General features: G+C 39.6%; 2 protein-coding genes across 2 annotated transcripts; both read left to right on the top strand.

Moving 5' to 3' along the window:
- Positions 1–978: 978 nt before the first annotated feature.
- LOC311181962 (small ribosomal subunit protein eS26-like) lies at positions 979–1278 on the top strand (the record flags this gene model as incomplete). Its single annotated transcript, XM_084250468.1, has 1 exon — positions 979–1278. The coding sequence occupies one exon, from the start codon at positions 979–981 to the stop codon at positions 1276–1278; it is 300 nt and encodes a 99-aa protein (XP_084106594.1).
- A 10366-nt stretch (positions 1279–11644) lies between these two features.
- Positions 11645–12598, top strand: LOC311181600 (olfactory receptor 7A10-like; the record flags this gene model as incomplete). Its single annotated transcript, XM_084250047.1, has 1 exon — positions 11645–12598. One exon carries the CDS (start codon positions 11645–11647, stop codon positions 12596–12598), a length of 954 nt encoding a protein of 317 aa, XP_084106173.1.
- Between the last annotated feature and the right edge of the window lie 3059 nt (positions 12599–15657).

Genomic DNA, 15657 nt, shown 5'->3' with positions numbered 1-15657 from the left:
GGCAGGAGAGGTCTGCGCACCATGTGGGACCCTAGCTCAGTCGCCGGGGATCGAACTGGTGCTGTGGAGGCTATGGGCAGCTTCGCAGCCCAGCACTCAACTGCTGCACCACCAGGGAGGCCCAGATTTAACATTGTTAGTGTGACCATCCTACCAAAAGTAATTTACAGATTTAGAGCTATTCCAATTAAAAACTCAATGACATTCTTCAAAGAAATAGAACAAATACTGATGAAATTCATATGGAACTACAAAAAACCACAAATAGCCAAAGCCCTACTGTTGAAAACAAAGGAAGATGGAGGTATCACACTTCCAAACTTCAAACTATACTACAAAGCCATAATAGTTAAAACAATATGGTATTGGAGGGAAAAAAACAGACACATAGACCAATGGAACTGAACAGAAAGCCCAGAAATAAATCCATACTGATTTATTGATCTTTGACAAAGGAGCAAAATGCAAATCCATACTGATTTACTGATGTTTGACAAAGGAGCAAAATATATGCAATGGAACAAGGACAGTTTGTTCAATAAATGGTGCTGGGAAAACTGGACCACCACATGCAAAAAAATGAAATTAGACCACTACCTCTCACCATACACAAATATCAACTCAAAATGGATCAAAAGATCTGGACATAAGACCTGAAACCATAAAATATATAGAAGAAAATATAGGCAAAACGCTACAAGACATACATCTCAGTAAAATCTTTAAAGACTCATCACCCAAAGCAAAGAAAGTCAAGGAAAATATAAACACATGGGATTACATCAAACCAAAAAAAGTTTCTGTACAACAATAGAGACATTAACCAAAACAAAGAGACACCACACTGACTGGGAAAAAAATCTTTGCACTCCATACAACTGACAAAGATATACAAAGAACTCACATGACTCAACAAAAGCAAAGTAAACAATCCAGTCAAGAAATGGGCAGAAGAGCTCTCAGGGTCCTACTTCCAAGATGACCAAGAAAAGGAGGAATAATGGTTGTGCCAAGAAGGGCCGCAGCCACATGCAGCCCATTCGCTGCACCAACTGCGCCCTCTGCGTGCCCAAGGACAAGGCCATCAAGAAGTTTGTCATCCAGGACATGGTGGAGGCCGCAGCCGTCAGGAACATCTCGGAGGCCAGCGTGTTTGACGCCTATGTGCTTCCCAAGCTGTATGTGAAACTGCATTATTGCGTGAGTTGTGCTATTCACAGCAAGGTGGTCAGGAATCGTTCTCGTGAAGCTCGGAAGGATAGAACACCCCCACCCTGATTTAGACCTGCGGGTGCTGCACACGACCTCCTCCAAAGCCAACGTAAAGAAACTAGAGTAAAGCCATGTAACGACTGAAGAACAACTCTGTGGAGAAATAAAATGGAAATTGTACTTAAAAAAAAAAATTAAATGGGCAGAAGAACTTAAAAGACACTTCTCCAAAGAGGAAATGCAAATGGCCAACAGCCACATGAAAAAATGTTCAACACCCCTCATAATCAGGGAAATGCAAATCAAAACCACAATGAGATATACCACCTTACACCAGGGAGAATGGCACACATTAAAAAACAAGAAACAACAAATGTTAGGGAGGATGTGGAGAAAAAGGAACTTTCCTACATTGCTGATGGGAGTGCAATCTGGTCCAACCACTATGGAAAGCCATCTGAAGGTTCCTGAGACTACTAAAAATGGATTTACCATATGTCCCAGCAATTCCACTCCTACGGATCTACCCAAAGGATGCAAAAACATTGATTCAAAAGAACAGCTGTACCCCTATGTTTCTTGCAGCACTATTTATAATAGGTAAAACCTGGAAACAACCCAAATGCCCAAAAATAGATGACTGGCTCAAGAAGAAGTGGTATACATACACAATTCATCAATCAAAAAAGATACTCATGGAAGGAGCTAGAAGAAATTATGCTCAGTGAAATAAATCAAAAGGAAAAAGAAAAATATCAGACGGTTTCAATTACAGCAGGAATACAGGGGAACCAAATAAGACATCAGGGGACAAAAATAATAATGCAAAACACAATAAAACAAAAGCAACCAGACAATTATAAACCAGAGACATACTGCAGGGAAGGGGGAGGGCAAAGTATCAGAGGGAGGGAGGGAGAAGCACAGGAGACTGTGGTGATGGAACACAGGTGAATTGGTGGAGGAAATTCTATGGGGACTATACCTGAGTGTGGGGGTGGGGGAGCAAACATTGTTTTAAAATGTACAATGATGTAAAATATATATATAAATAAAAATAAATAAAAATACATTGTGGGGGAAAAAAGAATGTCATTGAAACATCGAAGGGAGTTAGTGATTCTGTAATATTCTAATAATGTTAATTCATCCAAATCATAAACAGGAAACATCTTTCTATTTCCTTGTGTTTTCTATTTCTTTTAATAATGTCTTATAGTTTTTTTGTATGTCTTTTACCTTCTTGTTAGCTTTCTTCCTAATATTTAATTGTTTCTGATGTAATTCCATCTGAGAGTGTTTTCCTGATTTGTTTCTGTTCTCGTTCATTGTTTACGTATGAGAATGCATCAGATTTTTATTCGTTGATATTGTAAGCTGCCAATTTACTCTTCTGATTCATTGTTTCTAATGGCTTTTTGTGGAGTCATTAAAGTTTTCTGTATATATTTATTCTAAATATTATGTATTTCTGGATATTATGTCATCTCTTCCAACTTGGATTTTTTTCATACATTTCTCTTCTTACCAAATTGCTCTACATACAATTTCCAATACTGTGCTAATTGGTAGTGGTGGTTATGCACATCCATGTCTTGTACCTGATTTTCAAGGAAAAGCTTTAATTTCTTTCAATGTTGAGAATGATGTTAGATGTGTGTTTGTCTTGTATGGTCTTCATTATGATGAGCTATGTTCCTTCTATTCCCATTTTACTGAAAATTTTAATCATAAATGCATGTTGAATCTTCTAAAATGCCTTCTCTATGTCTATTTATCCTTATCAATTTTGATTTTCCCTTTTGTTGATATGGTGAATTATATTGATTGAGTCATATATGTTGAACCATACTTACATTCCTGGAGTAAACCCCACTTAGTCATGATGTATGATCTTTATAATGTATTGTTGAATTTGATGATGTACACTTTGGTCACATGATACTGAACAGAACAAAAACATAGAAAAAAACTATTATTACTAACACCTATAAAAAGGCCTATTAGACTTGGGGTTAAGAAGCAAACTTGATTCAGGAAGGAAAGTTTCAGAACTAGAAACTGAGATTCTTTCATCAGATTTTAGAAGTGGAAATTTCTCCTTCACTTGTCTTTGAATAATGTATCAATTAGCTATTATTAATTAGCCATCCTTATGTCTAATGATTTAATACAACATCTTTACTTTCAAATGGGACTATAAGGCAGGAGGTTGCTCTGACATCTGTGGTCTTTCATAGCTATACAGTGAGCTATGAGTCTGTACTTAATCTAACATGGATAACAGGGCTACCCTTCTTAGAGTCAGCTGCTTCTCATTTGCTCCTTTAATATGTCGTTGTCACACAAAATAGCAGATTTAAAGGTATAGGGTATTAGATGGTAGGCATCTTTGGAAGACCATATCTTCCCACTTTTTCAGAAGTTAACTATACAGTAATAGACAAGGCTACTTTTATAAAATAATGAAATGGGACTCCCTGGTGTCTCAGGGGGTTGAGCACAGTGCTGTGAAGCTATCAGTGGCCTTTGCAGGGCCAGTTCCATCCACAGCTGGCTGGGGAGCAACCCACTCTTTCTAGTGAATCTCACCCCCTACAATACTGGCCTGTACCCCACTTCCTTAAAAAAATACAATGAAATAAAATAATGAAATGCAAAATTTATCCAACTTTCTAAGTGAATACAGTATTTCTTCAAGTTACACTACAGATGATATTTGTTGAAGATATAAAACTACCAACACTTGACTCTACCACATGACTACAACCTTGCTACTCAAAGAGTAAAAATCAGGACCTTCAACACCAACATCACCAGCAACTTGTTAGAACCAGCAACTTGTCAGTAACATCTTTAAAGAAACATCACCCAAAGCAGTGATAGTTAAGGCAAAGATATACAGCTGGGATTACATCAAATTAAAGAGCTTCTGTACACCAAAAGAGACATTAACCAAAACAAAGAGATGCCGCATGGATTTGGAGAAAATTTTTGTATACAACACTAATGATAAAGGACTGATCACAAAGATCTATAAAGAGATGAAGAGACTCAACAAAAACAAAGTAAATAAAACAGTAAAAAAATGGGCTAAAAACAAACTTCTCCAAAGAAGGAATGCAAATGGCCAAGAAGCATATGAAAAAATGTTCAACATCACTTGTAATCAGGGAAATGCAAGTCAAAACTACAATGAGGTACCATCTTACACCAGTGAGAATGGTACACATTAAAAAAACTATCAACACAAATGTTGGTGAGGATGTGGAGAAAAAGGAACTCTCCTGCACTGCTGATGGGAGTGCACACTGGTCCAACCACTATGGAGAGCTGCGTGGAGATTCCTCAATCTGCTAAAGATGGAGCTTCCATATGATCCAGCAATTCCACTCCTAGCTATTTACCCAAAGGACACAGAAACATTAATTCAAAAGGGCACCTGTACCCCTCTGTTTATTGCAGCACAAGTTACAATAGGTAAGCTAAGGAAACAACACAAATGCCCAAAAATAGATGACTGGATCAAGAAGATGTGGTACATATATACCATGGAATATTACTCAGCAATCAAAAAAGATAAACACATGCAATTTGCAGCAACATGGATGGAGCTGGAAGGGATCATGCTCAATGAAACAAGCCAGAAAGAAAAAGAAAAATACCGGATGGTCTCACTCATAGCAGGAATTCAGAAAACCTAAATAAGGGATCAGGAAAAAGACTAATTATAACGAAGTAAAAATCAAAATCAACTAGCAATTATAAACCAGAGACACACTACAGGGGTGAGGGGATGGGGCGGAGAAGGAAGTAGGATCAAAACAATGGTAGTGGGAATTGTATGGGAAATACACCCAAGATGAAAATGCATACATTGTGCAAAAAATAAAAAATGATGTAAAAAATATATAAAATAAAAATAAAATAATAAAATAAAAAACAAAAATGTACTCAGAAAGAACCATGCTCATGCGAAAGAAAAGAAAAGAAATGCATATTGTGGGCATACCAGCCCAGCTGAATCAGAACCTGCATTTATACAAGTATGCTAATTGCAGAAGTGTTGGTATAGAAAAGGTTTTCTCACCTTCTCATTGTCAATTTTGTGCAAAATAGCATTTTTATCAGGGTTATCCCGTGTATTGCAGCTTTTAGTGGCATCCTTCCAAATATCTACAGGAACGACTTTATCTCTTTCTATGAACTGCTACCATGAAGTTTGAGAACTGGAGGCATTCTGACAAATCACACTGAAAGTATCATCCCTCATTCAATTATAATATTAATATATCATTAAACCAAACTAAGCTCCATTTCTGAAGTTTAGTTCCACACCATAAGATGGACTTTTCTATAAATGAAATTAAACAAAACCTGGGAGGTTTAGCTCAGATCATCATGCTTCAATAGGTGTATCTCTTAGACTTAATAAACATGTTGAAATGAGGGAGTGTATGACATCTCTTAAGTTGTGATATAAGTAAGAGATTTGTAACTGTTATAATAACAAATGTGTCATAAAGCAAAGGAGTTTGGTACCCAAGATTTATATCAAAGGACACAATTTCCCTCTTGTTGAAAAGTAGAATAGCAATTTTCTAGAGATATCATGGCTGTGCCCGCATCAAAATTCAATACTTTGAAAACACAAGGGACCTAACAAGACAAGTTCCTCAGTCTTAAATATGGAGAAAACTTTGCCTGAGATTTGAGATAATTTCAGGGTACAATTTAGGTTAAAAAGTAAGCCCCCACTCCTGACCCTGCAGGCAGCTTAGGAAGGCTGGAATCGATAAGGGAATGGATAAGGTTGCCTCTGGACAAGGCTATAAAACCGACCACCACAACCACAAGAACCAGTCCAGCTCTAGGGACACAAAAGAGAAAGCCAGAACATGTTTCTGCGTGAAAAGCCAGTATCAGAGACCAGGAATCCCAGCAGGTAACTAGTGCAAACTGGCAGCCCCTTGAGGAAGCGGGGATAAGAGTAGAAATGAGACCCTCATATGCTCCTTCTCACACAGACTTCTCCCATCTCGCCACTGCTTCCCTTAGCAGTGTATTTCAACAAATCCACCTGTTCTGTTCTCAACTCTGTCTCTGGTGAATTCTTTCACCCCCATGCCTCCAGCCTCACCCTGATCTTCTCCCCAAAGCAATAAGGTGCTAGGAAATTTAGACCTCTTGACAGAAAATGCGGTCATGGAAAAAGAGTAATACCTAACACAAAAGAAACTATTCACTTCTCTCCAGCCTGGTCTCTTGGGAGCAATCAGCAGAAAATTTTCCTTTCAATGCAGACCAGTGTCCGAAGGGAATCATGTGCTGAGAGGGCACAAGAGGGAAATGTGCCAAGGAGCACAGGTGGAAGCTGTAAATACCTTTTGTCCAGTGCGGAACCTTGAGATAAACGGGGCATGGTTTTGATTTGGGTTTCAGTTCTGTTTTTCAGGGAGCCAGGTTTAGCTTGGGGACCAGTTCTTATTCCTTTTACTCTCTAGTCTGGAACAGAGCCTGAGTCACCATCACTACCATCCAATGGGAAATTCAGACTTCCACACGGAGACCTTTCTCTCAGAAATCCCACCAGGGTGAGTCCAACACAGTGGCGATTGAACGACGGGGTCAGAGAATATGTGGGCCACGAACATTCACCTGTGGTTGCCTGTTTGCTTCCTTGCCTAATTAATTATTCTTGTATGATTCCAGACAAATAAATGAATAAAATCTAGGCATCACAAAGATCAGGTACTCATAAATGATCACTAGAAAGTCAAATGGAAAAAGATTGGGAAATTTGAAATGTTTCCAGTAAAAATAGAATATGTCCAAAAAAGACAAAATTTGCCAGCTGGACTTGATCTCAGGCACACAGCAGGGGAGGGGAGAGCACAAGGGACTAAGGTGATGGGAGAGCTATAGGGACTACAGCTGAGGGGAGAAATCAAAGAGTTTATAAAAATCAACAATGAGTGAAAATTAAAAAATAACTATAATGATTTTTTAAGAGTATGTACACGGAGTTTTGCAGTTAAAGAGAGTGGGTTAATAGATTATTAACCAAATGTTATAGACTGAAATAGGGGCTTCTTGGGCCTCCCCGGTGGCGCAGCGGTGGAGCGCTGGGTTGCGAAGCTGCCCGCGGCCTCTGCGGCGCCGGTTCAATCCCCGGCTGCTCCCCGGCCACCGGAGGAGGGTCCCACATGGTGCGCAGACCTCTCCTGCCGCCCGCTGCTCCCCTCAGCAGTGTACTTCGGTCCTTCTGCCTGCTCTGCTCCCCGCTCTGGCTCTGGTGAATTCTCTCACCCTCCCGCCCCTCTGACTGTACCCAGTGCATGTATAAACAAAACAAAAACAAGCAAACAAATAAAGAAAAACATGCCTCTATTAAAAAAAAAAAAAAAAAAAAAAAAAAAAAAAAATAGGGGCTTCTTTTGTTTTGTTTTGTTTTTTACTTTTAAGATGGGGTATATTCAAAAATTTTCCTATATAGTGGAGATCAAGACCTGAAACTGCTTGCTTGCAAATACTGTCATGCAACTTTAGCTCCTGAGACAGATGTATGGTATTTTCTATTCCTTTGGTTATAAGATTATCCACCTGGACAAAAATAAATTACTAGCAAAGGTGGGTATTTTTTTTAAGATTTATGTTTTTTTAATTTTATTATATATTTCTTACATCATTTTTAAGGTTTATTTATCTTTATACAAGAGCTGGGGTACAGGCCAGAGGTGCAGGAGCGTGAGAGGATTCACCAGAGACAGAGCAGGGACCAGAACAGGCAGCCTGACGAAACATACTGCTGAGGGGAGCAGAGGCAAGACAGGAGAGGACTGCTGAGCATTGCGGGAATCTCCTCAGGCACCTGGGATAGAACCTGCATTGCATAGGCTGCGGACAGCTTCACAGCACCATGCTCAACCTTTCTTTTAAGATGTATTTATTTATACAAGAACTGGGATACAGGTCAGAGGCACGGGAGGTGAGAGAATTCACAGGAGACAGAGCAGGGATCAGAACAGGCAGACGGACCAAGGAAACTGCTGAGGGGAGCAGCGGGAGTGGATTTCCAGACGGGAGTGGATTTCCCCGACGGTGGGTTGAGGCTGAGATAGAAACCGGCTGCAGAGGCTGCCGACAGCTTCAGGGCGCTCTGCTCAACCCCCTGCGCCACCAAGAAGGCCCCAAAGGTGGATATATTAAAGAGCTTTACTTCACAATATTTATTTCTTCCTTTCACCACTTTATATTAAGTGGATTTTTTAAATTTATTTATTTTATGTATTTTTACTTCATTTTTGCACAATGTATGCATTTTCATCTTGGTTATAGTTCCTGTACAATTCCCACCCCCATTATTTTGACTCTAAGCCCTCCTACCCTCCTCCTCCCAAACCCCCAGTGTGTCTCTGGTTTATAGTTGCTTGTTGATTTTGATTTTACTTTGTTATAATTAGTCTTTTTCCTCGTCCCTTATTTAGGTTTTTTAAATTCCTGATATGAGTGAGACCATCCGGTATTTTTCTTTTTCTTTCTGGTTTATTTCGCTGAGCGTGATCCCTTCCACCTCCGTCCATGTTGCTGCAAATTGCATGAGTTTATCTTTTTCTGATTGCTGAAAATGCTCCATTGTACTTCAGAATAATTTTATTGTAAGTTTGACTATATTTGTGGTTCATCATTTGTTTTCTCTGTTGTTACTGTCTTTGCAAGACCTTAACCTTTGCATTGTGGAGTCAGAGTGTTTTCCTTGCTGCTTTCATTGCATTCATTCAAACTAGGTTTGGAGCTGTTTGCAACAACTTTGCAGTTTCTCATTCAATTCTTTCAATGTATGTATTGATGTATTTGGGGGGAATTGTCAGTGCTTGTATTTTTTGTGAGGGTAAATGTAACAGTCAATCAGGCTGGCTTTTTCCATGGCCTTTTCTTAATTTTTTCTTACAGGAATGTTTGAGCTGTCACTGTAATATCATAAATACCATGAAATTATAACTTAGCTAGTGCTTCCTCAACCATGTAAAAAACTTCTTTTAGCAAACTCTTATCATTTGCAGCAACAAGAATGGAAGAGATTATGCATTGTAAGACAGAGGAAAAAGACAAATACCAGACAAAATCCACTTATATGTGAATGCAGAGAAACAAAACAAATGGCTGAATAAAACCAAACCTTTAACAAACCCTAGAACTCTGACTGTAGAACCGAGGCTACCAGAGGGGGAGGGGAGAAACAAAATGGAAAGGAGCTCAGTGGATTATACTGGAGGCCTCAGGTGTTTGGTGGTGGGTGTGGTGTGTTAGCAACACCTGCAGGGGGAGAGCAATACCTCTAGATACAAACATTGTAAACCAATATTACCTCAATTAAAAAAAAAAGTTAAGAAAGAAAAAGAGAAAAAAGAAAACCCTTCTTTTGTATGTTTTACTTACCAGCTTTGGCAATTCAATTTTGAATCAGTGACCATCTTGATGGCATTAAACTATTAATTTTTTATTAGAATAATATTTCATTGTAGCACTGTACAAGTTTCAGGTGTGTGTCTTTAAAACTCAACATGTGAAAATTCTACATTAAGTTGACAACTAAAAATCCGTCTCCCCTTCATCAATCTTTTGTCCCAATTTCCCCAGCACTCCCTTTTCCCCTCTGGTACCCACTATTAGGTCTTTTTTTTTTTTTTTTTAAGATTTATTTATTTATTTATACAAGCACTGGGTAGAGTCAGAAGCACGGAGGGTGAGCGAATTCACCAGAGCCAGAGCTGGGAGCAGAACAGGCAGAAGGACCCAAGCACACTGCTGAGGGGAGCAGCGGGTGGCAGGAGAGGTCTGCGCGCCATGCGGGACCCTCCTCCAGTGGCCGGGGAGCAGCCAGGGATCGAACCAGCGGGCAGCTTCGCAACCCAGCGCTCAACCACTGTGCCACCAGGGCAGGCCCCACTAATAGGTTTTTAATCTAAAAGTTCACTTTTTTACTTTACCTCATTTGTTTGTTTTCTCCAGTTACACAAATGAGTGAGACCATGTGATGTTTGTCTTTATCTGCCTGACTTCTGCTTTAGATTTCAATCTACTTTGCTTTATATGCTTGTTTGAAACCACTATTCTTTTTTTTTTTAATTTTTTTAAATAATAAATTCTATTTTTATATTCCCCATACAATTGCAACCCCCCCATTCGGACCCCAATCCCTCCCCTCCCGCCCCTCACCCCCCAAAAAGTGTCTCTGGTTCATAGTTTTTTGTTGATTTTAATATTTTCTTTCTTATAGTTATTCATTTTCCTGGTCCCTTATTTAAGTTTTCTAGATTCCTGCTATGAGTGAGACCATCCGGTATTTTTCTTTTTCTTTCTGGCTTATTTCGCTGAGCATGATCCCTTCCAGCGCCATCCATGTTGCTGCAAATTGCATGTGATTATCTTTTTTGAATGCTGAGTAATATTCCATGGTATATATGTACCACATCTTCTTGATCCAGTCATCTATTTTTGGGCATTTGGGCTGTTTCCAAAGCTTAGCTATTGTAAATAGTGCTGCTATAAACATAGGGGTGCAGGTACTCTTTGGAATTGATGTGAAACCACTATTCTTAACATAATTTCACTCTTATTGACATTCTTTATTCCATAAGTTCTTAAGCTCTATGAAAATTTCTCCTTATCAGGACAAGGGTACCAGAACTCACACGCTCCAAACTGTAAACCTTAAAAACAGACACAAGTGGGTAAAATTACTGGTGAAAATAAGGAAGAGATTCATTTTCATTCACGGAATTCCCTGGAAACATTACTAAAATGCAGGGAACAGCAGATGGTAGAGGGTGTCTGCTCTTGAAGCCTGGGGAGCAGCAGGGAGCCCCTTCTTCCCTCTACTACTCTGACACCATCTCTTATCATTTCCCTCTTGCTTGTTCACTCAGCTTGAAGCACTGACTTCCTTTTGTGCCTTAAATATGGCAAACAGGGCCTCCCTGGTGGTGCAAGGGGTTAAGATGCAACCTATGAGGCTGTCACAGCCCCTGCAGCACTAGTTCAATCCCCGGCCAGGGAGGTGACCCATATGGCACAGCAGATCTCTCCTGTCTCTCCCACTGCCCCCCTCAGCAGTGTGTTTCAGTCAGTCTGCCTGTTCTTCTCCCCACTCTGTCTCTGGTGAATCCTCTCAATGCCTACCCCCATACTTTTGGCCTATACCCCAGCTCTTGTAGCATAAATAAGTTTTTTTTTTAAGTTAAAAAAAAATCACAAACAGTATCTTCCTCAAGAATTCTACTCTGTGTTCCCAATAAAATCATATTGGTATTTATTTCTTCACTAGAAAAATATACAGTAAAATAGTACAAAAATATACTTCAAAGTGAGTAATTACAATTTGTGAAAAATAAATCATTATTTTTTCTTTCCTAGTCATCGCCTGGCCCACATGGAAGCAAGGAATGACACTCACAGTTCAGAATTTATTCTTCTGGGGTTATCAAAGGAACCAGAAATGCAGCCCCTCATTTTTTGGCTTTTCCTCTCCATGTACCTCATCACTGTGTTGGGGAACCTGCTCATCATCCTGGCCTTCAGATCAGACTCCCGCCTCCACACCCCCATGTACTTCTTCCTCTCCAACCTGTCCTTTGTGGACATCTGTTTCACCTCCACCACCATCCCCAAGATGCTGGTCAACATCCAGACACAGAGCAAAGCCATAACCTTTGAAGGCTGCATCACCCAGATGTATTTTTTCATACTCTTTACAGGGCTGGATGACTTCCTGCTGACCGTGATGGCCTATGACCGTTTTGTGGCCATCTGCCACCCACTGCACTACACGGTCATCATGAACCCCCGGCTCTGTGGGCTGCTGGTCCTACTGTCCTGGAGCATTGGTGTCTTGAATCCCTTAATACAAAGCCTAATGGTGTTGCGACTGTCTTTCTGTTCAAACATGGAAATCCCCCATTTTTTCTGTGAACTCAACCAGGTTCTTCAGTGTTCCTGTTCTGACACCTTTCTTAATGACTTGGTGTTATATGTGGTAACAGTGTTCCTGGTTGGGGGGCCCCTCACTGGGATCCTTTACTCTTACTCTAAAATAGTTTCTTCCATACGTAGAATCTCTTCAGCTCAGGGGAAGCATAAAGCATTTTCCACCTGTGCCTCTCACCTCTCAGTTGTCTCCTTATTTTATGGCACTGTCTTTGGAGTGTACATTAGCTCCGCCGTTCCCCACAACCCACACTCAAGTGCAATAGCATCAGTGATGTACACCGTGGTCACACCCATGCTGAACCCCTTCATCTACAGTCTGAGGAACAGAGACATAAAGGGGGCTCTGAAAAAAATGTTTGGGGTGGCTGCTATATTACAAAAATTGTCTAGGGGCTGAAGAAAATGCCTGTGATCACAGGGCTGAAAATTTTGGAACCAAAAATTGTTATTGTGTCATCACACCAGAGGAACTGAACTTGTTCTTTTGATTTATATCCGCAAATTCCATTTCATTGACCTCTAGCCAATAAAATTCCCTATACAATTATTCAACTCACAGTAGTATGCTTTCTACTCTGATACATACTCAGTCTCTCCAATATTATTTCCAAAATGTTTTTGCAAAACTTGTTTCAGAAATATGGGCCTCCCTTGTGGTGCAGGATTAAAGACAGTGCTATCAAGATATTACCAACATGGGCCTCCCCAGTGGCGCAGCGGTTGAGCGCTGAGTTGCGAAGCTGCCCACGGCCTCTGTGGCACCAGTTCGATCCCCGGCTGCTCCCCGGCCACCGGAGGGGGGTCCCACATGGTGCGCAGACCTCTCCTGCCGCCCCCTGCTCCCCTCAACAGTGTACTTTGGTGCTTCTACCTGCTCTGCTTCCCGCTCTGGCTCTGGTGAATTTTCTCACCCTCCCACACTTCTGACTGTACCCAGTGCATGTATAAACAAAACAAACAAACAAATAAATAAAAACATGCCTCTATTAAAAAAAAAAAAAAAGATGTTACCAACCACTGCAGCACGAGTTCAGTTCTGGACAGGCTGGGGAGCTGGCCCACATGGCGCAGCAGACCTCTCCTGTCTCACCCACTTTGCCCTCAGCAGTGTATTTCAATAGATCTGCCTGCCCTGGTCCCCACTCTGTCTCTGGTGAATCCTCTTAGCCCCTACACTTCGGGCCTACACCCCAATTTTTGTATATATAAATAAAATTTTTAAAAAGAAATAATCAGTAATTCCAATTTTTTAGTGGGGAACTATGTATAGCCTAAGAATAATTTCTTCTCAAATAACATATATCATCCCAAATATTTTTCTTATTTTTCCTGAAGAATCGTCATGAGTTGTGTTACACATATGAAAAAAAACTGTAATGGCAACGAAACCCATTTATGTAGTTTTACTATAAGGAAAAATTGGAACCCACATTTGCACATTTGCTCTGGCATTCTTTTCTGTTTAAGCACCTTAACTCACCTCACTGATAATGTAGACTTAAATATGCTGGTGTGTTCTATGTCTGTCCTCCTGCTTTTATTAGTTTGATGTGCACAATGCCTACCGTAATCACTGACACAAACCAATTTTAAAATACATCTTCCAGTAGAGCCTACATAGGAAATCAAATTTCAATAAACAGATTTATCTATTATGGTCTTGAGCTAGGAAAAAAGTTTTGAAGGTGATGAGACAATTTTAAATCACACATTTGATTACTGTGCAACAAAATTCCTTTTCATGCTGTCCACTGAAGTATAGAGGACTAGAGACAATGTGTGGTAGGGTGTGTACCCATTGGAATAAATGCTTGGGGTATTTATATTCCTTATTGAATCATGTTCTTTTTCTTGCTTGAAAAATTCCAGTGTTACGGGGTGAGGGGAGGGGGAGGGACAGGGAGAGGAAGAACAAGAGTCAAAATAAAGGGGGGTGCAATTGTATGGGGAATATAACCAAAATGAAAATACATACATTGTGCACAGATGAAAAATGTTGTAAGAATTATATAAAATAAAATATTTTAAAAAATGGAAAAAAAATTCCAGTGTTGCCGACAATTATACCTCACCTACTTCTCTAAAGGAATTACTTCCCTTTTTCTAAATATTGTCATAACCGCTACAATGGCTGGGAAAAGGACAATTTCAAGGTCATCCGCATATACTTTGTGTTCAGAAAGTTCTTCTATCTTAATAATCAAAAGATGTTCCTCTTACTCAAAATTGCTTTGGCTATTCAATCTTCTGTGGTTTCATTACAATGTAGGATTAAATGATCTATTTCTGGGGAAATCCACTGGAATTTTCACAGAGACAGCACTGAATCTATAGACTGCTTTAAGTAATATGGCCACATAAGCAACATCAATACCTTCATTCCATGAGCACAGAATAACTATCCATTTATTATGTCTTTTCATTTTCTTTCATCAGAGTCTTACATTATCCATGTACAGCTCTTTCACTTGCTTGGTTAAATTTTTTCATAGGTTTTCTACTCTTTTTGATACCATTGTAAGTGGAATTGTTTTCCTAATTTTTCTGACAGTTTTGTTTTAGTATTTTGAAATGCAACTAATTTTGTATATTGATTTTATATCCTGGGACTTTATTGAGTTAGTTCATTACTTTTTTTTTAAGATTTAATTATTTATGCATAAAAGGCTGGGCTCAGGCCAGAGGTGTAGAGGGTAAGAGGATGCACCAGAGACAGAGAGGGGAACAGAACAGGCAGATCTACTGAAATACACTGCTGAGGGGACCAGCAGGCACAATAGGAGATGTCTGCTATACCAGAGGCGTTGCTCCCTGGCAAACCAGGGATCGAATTCATGCTGCAGAGGCTGCAAATAGCTTCACAGTGCTGTGCTTAACCCCCTTGTGCAACAGGGAGGCCCCTAGTTCATTACTTCTGACATTTTTTTCTGATCATTAAATAACATGTCATCTGAAAATAAAGTTTTAATTCTTCCTTTCTGATGTGGATATCTTTTGTTTTTTTTTTTTTAACTGAGTGAATCTCTAAGACTTCCAAGCCTATGTCAAATGAAAGTGGTGAGAGTGCACAGCCTCATATTGTTCCTTATGTAAGAGAAAAGGTTTATAGGTTTTCTTCTATAAATGTGATGTTAGCTGTAGAAGAAATGAAGAAAACCATCCCTTGTATAATTTTAACAAAAAAATATCAATACTTGGGAATAAACCTAACAAAAGAGGTGTAGGACCTATACAAAGAAAATTATAAAACTTGGTAAAAGAAACAGAAGAGGACAAAAAAAAAGGGAAACATCCCCTGCTCATGAATTGGAAGAATTAATGTTATCAAAATGGCCATACTCCAAAAAGGAATTTAATTTACAGATTCAATGCTATTCTAATAAAAATCTCAATGACACTCCTCAAAGATATAGAACAAATGCTGATGAAATTCATATAGAGCCACAGGAAACTTGA

Source organism: Talpa europaea, assembly GCF_964194135.1.
Source record: "Talpa europaea genome assembly, chromosome: 12".
NCBI lineage: Eukaryota > Metazoa > Chordata > Mammalia > Eulipotyphla > Talpidae > Talpa > Talpa europaea.
Note: the sequence above shows the minus strand (reverse complement) of the source record. Positions and strands in the feature narration are given on the sequence as shown.